Raw genomic sequence first — 4,437 nt, 5'->3', positions numbered from 1 at the left:
CTGCCAGCGCTTGGGCCCTTCCTCCCGCTGCCAGAGGGCACAGAAGGCTTCACCCTGGATGACAGAACCCAGAGCTCTCCATGGTGTGCAGGTGGGACCGCGCCCTAGCGGGACCCTGTGAAGCCCAGCAAGCCTTGTGCGTGCTGAGGACAGGCGTTCAGTTGCAAGGTGAAGCAGCCCTCCCCTTCCTTCCCGGAAATGATCCAAAAATGGACTCCAGATGCTCAGCAAAACTCCCACCAGAGGAGGGCACAGGAGATGAACTAGTTTAGCCCAGGGGCCCAGGACCAGGCCCCCAGTCCTAGGTGCACCCCACCGCCTCTCAGATGCTCCTTGAGCATCCCACTGCTCCTTCATGCCCACTTCTAGAGCCAACAGACCTGATGTAGAAGCCGTAGAGTTTGGAGTTAGGCTGAGCCTGGGTCCAAATCCACCCAGATATGTGACCTTGTGCAAATCACTCATCTCTGTGAATTCAGGTTCTTTGCTTGATAAATAACACATACCTCACAACCATCATGAATTAAATAAAATGTCCCATGTGAATGAACTGAGGACAGTGCCCGGCACGTAGCTGGAATTCCTGTAACTGCCTCATTCCTTCATTCCTGAACTGACAGGGAACTTTGTCTGTAGCCCAGAGGACAGCCTAGCTGTTCCTTTATTCATTCACCCTACTGATATACTTTGGGTCCTACTATGTGCCAGGTGCAGGAGAAACAATAGCAAGCAAAACAGATATAATCCAATCCATCGTGGAAGTTCCATTCTTCTGAGGGAGATAGATATTAATTAAATGATCATACAAATAAAAGTAAAATTATACCAATAATGAGTGCCATAAAGAAGGGCAGCTCATACCCACCTGGTTGCTCCAAGGACTTCCAGAGATGGGCACTAGGGCAAGCACACCCTTGGCATGGCCCGGGGCCGTGCTGGGGGCCTTTCTTTCCAGGTAGCTGGTTTCCCAGAAGCTCCAGTTCCCAAAAACAAATAGGGAACTTGGGAGGGGAAACCTGGAATGCTCCCAGATCCAATCCTGACCCAGGTTCCCCGGATAGTCCATCCCTACCCCAAAATAAATTAAGTCCTGCCAGGCTGCTTCCTCAGCAACACTAAGCAGCCTCCCCAGGGAAGACGGACCCTTCTACCACTCCACCATGAAATTCTTCATCATCCTGCTGCTGGCCAGCTTAGCCTCCTCCTCTCTTGCTGTCCTGAATGGTGAGTCTGGCTTATGTCACAATCCCTTTGTCCCCTAGAGGACATTGAGCTTGTCAGCTGGAGAGACCTGAGCATGAGGAAGGCTTTAATGTGTTGTGTGGAGAGGTAGGGAGATTCAGAACCAAAAGTTCACTCCTGGATGACTTCAGTGTGGAGACGGGGGACTAACACACATGACCTCAGGAATCCTGTACCCTAGAAAGCCTAGAGCTGGAACCAGAGGGGTCAACTGGATCCAACTGAGGGTGGACTATGGGTCAACAGAGTCGGATTCGATTCCAGCCTCTGAGGACGCTGGACACCCCAGGCAGAGTCTTCCCTTCTTTGGACCTCCCTGCCTCCCTCTGTACAATGAGGGCAAGACACACACACATTCTTTCAACAGCTATTTGTTAAGTACCTACTTTGTGCCAGTCACATAGTTCCAAGCATTGGGATACACTAACAAAACACAGAGACCTCAGTCATCAATGAGATTACATTCTAGGAGGAAGAAAGAGACAATAAGCATATTAAATAGACTACACCATATGTTAGAAGTGCTAAGAAAAACACAGAGCAGGATAAGGGAGGTCAAGAATGCTGGGACAAGTGGGGGTTACATAGGAGCATCCCACAGGCTAAATGGCTTGAGACCTCTAGAGACTCAAACCTCTTACTTTCCAGAACCAGAAGATGAAATCTACTTACAGGCTCAGCTCATAGATGCTTGTAAGTCTCATGTTAGTGTCCTTTAACGTAAGTTGGTGGTAGTAAAGATTGTCCAGGAGATGATGAGTTCTCCACCAGACGGAATAGTGGAGTTCAGACAATCCCTCCTGTCAGGCCTTAATCCTTCCTACTGCACTAATTGGCCAAGATCTGGAGGCCAGGAACAATTTGAATGGCACTTCATGCTGGGCAGTTCTTAGAGATGGGAGTGGGGACATCTCAGACCCAAATGCTAGCCGGTAAGGAGCTTCAACTCACCCTGAGATGAGGATGCTGGAGGGGCTCATCAGTCCCAGGCTCAGCTCCCAATAGCCCAAAAGCCATGAACATTGCAGGAATCCACTTGGTGGATTATTTGCAAACATGTAAACAAGCTCACACTAGCTTCTCCCAGTTTATCTGGGAAAAGCCAGAGAAGGCAGACTCAAGCAATACCCGAAATTCAGAGGAAAAAAACCAATATTTATTGAAGCTCTCCTCTGCACCAGACAACAGGTTGGGTGTTTGCATAGTTCATCTTTTTATTGGAGAGGTGGATTTGTTAGAAGTGGAATTCCTAGTCAACCACATTCAAAATCAGGGATGTGCCTCTCAGATTTGGGTGCTGGTATGGGATCCTGATCCCACTAACTGGGCAGTGACTCCACCCTGACCCCCTTCCCCTGTTAAGGGATACGACATGGTGGCTACTCTTACCATGAGCTCTTTCTCTGCTCCTTGCTCCCTCCATCTCCTTGGTCCTAGCTGCCCAGATCATCCCCAGCAGTCTCCCTAGAAAAGACCATGTCTCCAGTGAGGACATTTCTAAGGAGCCTTCCATCTCCAGAGAAGAGCTGGTTTCTGAAAAGGATGCGATCAAATCTCCCAGGATCCCAGAGAATCGACAGCCGGATCTGCTTCACTCCGTGCTCCGGGAGGCCAGCTTCAGAAATGCTGCCCTTCAGTTAGAAGAGACTACAGAACTCACTGCCAAGGCTGGTAGGAGCCAAGGGGGAGCGGAAGGGGTTGTGGAGGCATTTAGCAGAAAAGGACAGCAGCTGGATGCTACCTCAGGGGCAAAGAGTGGGGGTGAGGAGAGAAAGGAGGCTGCAGGGGAACAAGAACTGAAGGTAAGTGAGTCAAAGGACCTGTAGATCGCCTGTGCCAGCACCGTGGAAGGTCAGTGCCAGAGTGTGGGGAGAGGCGGGGTCTAGCCTTACCCTAACATTTCTTTCCCATTATTCCCCAGCAACCACCTCAGAGGGAAAACTGGCCAAGATCGGCCATAAAATCGGAAAGAATCTGGACAAAACAGTGAAAGAAACCATGAACTATCTGAAAAGCCTCCTCCCTCATGCCTATGAAGTCATGAGGTCCTCATGATAAGGATGCCTGTGGCCCACAGCACCCACACTCTGCTCACCCCGACCACCATCTCAGCCCCTTGCATCCCTCATTAAAGTGCTGCATCCTCAGCTGGCTCCATGGTGGCTTTGTTGAGCCAGGAAGGAAGGCCAAGAGGCCCCCACTCTACTGGGACCCTTCCTTAGTTACCCATCCCTTTGATTTTAAGCTTCTCCTCTTCCTCCACTTACAAACCTGTTCAAGTCCACATCCCACAATCTCCTTTGTGAAGTCTTGAACCTTCTCAAGCTGCCCCTCCACCTCATCGGTGCCCGCTGCCCCCATGCTCCCTTACCCCCTCCAGTCTGCTCAACTGGTCCCCCAAAAGTCATCAACCACAAACCCCATGGCTGTTTCCCAGTCCTGGCTCTCTTCACTCCCTCTGAAGAGCTGGACACAATTATCCCTTCTAGAAACTTTCTCCTCGCCAACCTCCCATGACGCTGCACTCTCTGGTTCTGGTTCTCCAAGCTCCCTGTGCCTCTCCTGATGGTCTCTGATGCGCACCCTCAGCTCCCAGCATCCTATCTTGTGCCTTCTTGTCTTCTCCCCACACTTCTTTCTCTGCCAAGACTTCTGCTCCCCTCAGAGTGGATGACTCCCATTTACCCAACAAAAATCCACCAAGTATTCCTGTGTCAGATTCCTCTACCTAATATGTGCCAACCTCACCCCAACCCTGGCCAGTTTTCACTATAAAAGCATGTGGGACTTAGTGGAGGAAGACAAGCATGAGAAAATTTAAATCTCTTCCTTATAAATGGAGGGCAGGCTGTCCATTCAAGGGTCCCCAGTTCCTGGCACAGGGCTCCTAACCCTTGTAATTTCCTAATAAGCACACTAGGAGCATCTTTTGTTCTAATATTTGGCCTTTGACCTGTCCTTGGCACAGGGCTCCTAAAACCCTTGTAAATTCCTGTGAGAAGAGCACCAGGAGCATCTTTTGTTCTACTGAGTCAACTCTGGGTGGGCTCCAGCACAGCTCCTGAATGGGGCCTGGTCCCAGAAAGACCGAGCCATGATTAGAAGCCTGGAATTTTCAGGCCCATCCCCCCACAACTTCTCCAGAGAGGGGAGGAGCCTGGAAATTGAGTTAATAATTGATCACACCTAGGTGAG

General features: G+C 50.3%; 1 protein-coding gene across 1 annotated transcript; it reads left to right on the top strand.

Moving 5' to 3' along the window:
- The first annotated feature begins 1,160 nt into the window (after nt 1-1,160).
- LOC118927172 (glycosylation-dependent cell adhesion molecule 1-like) lies at nt 1,161-3,473 on the top strand. Its single transcript, XM_036915058.2, has 4 exons — nt 1,161-1,224; nt 1,891-1,935; nt 2,680-2,913; nt 3,164-3,473. Exons 1-4 carry the CDS (start codon nt 1,161-1,163, stop codon nt 3,295-3,297), a joined length of 477 nt encoding a protein of 158 aa, XP_036770953.1. The 3' UTR covers nt 3,298-3,473.
- Nucleotides 3,474-4,437: the final 964 nt, after the last annotated feature.

The sequence above is a fragment of the Manis pentadactyla genome, chromosome 10 (genome assembly GCF_030020395.1).
Source record: "Manis pentadactyla isolate mManPen7 chromosome 10, mManPen7.hap1, whole genome shotgun sequence".
Classification (NCBI taxonomy): Eukaryota; Metazoa; Chordata; class Mammalia; order Pholidota; family Manidae; genus Manis; species Manis pentadactyla.
This window is presented reverse-complemented; position numbering and strand designations above follow the sequence as displayed.

Excerpts from the sequence above, each read along its gene's own strand:
- LOC118927172 (XM_036915058.2), top strand. The coding sequence starts at position 1,161 with ATGAAATTCTTCATCATCCTGCTGCTGGCCAGCTTAGCCTCCTCCTCT. Across the intron at positions 1,225-1,890 it reads CTCTCTTGCTGTCCTGAATG|AACCAGAAGATGAAATCTAC; the intron begins GTGAGTCTGGCT and ends CTTACTTTCCAG. Across the intron at positions 2,914-3,163 it reads AGAACTCACTGCCAAGGCTG|CAACCACCTCAGAGGGAAAA; the intron begins GTAGGAGCCAAG and ends ATTATTCCCCAG.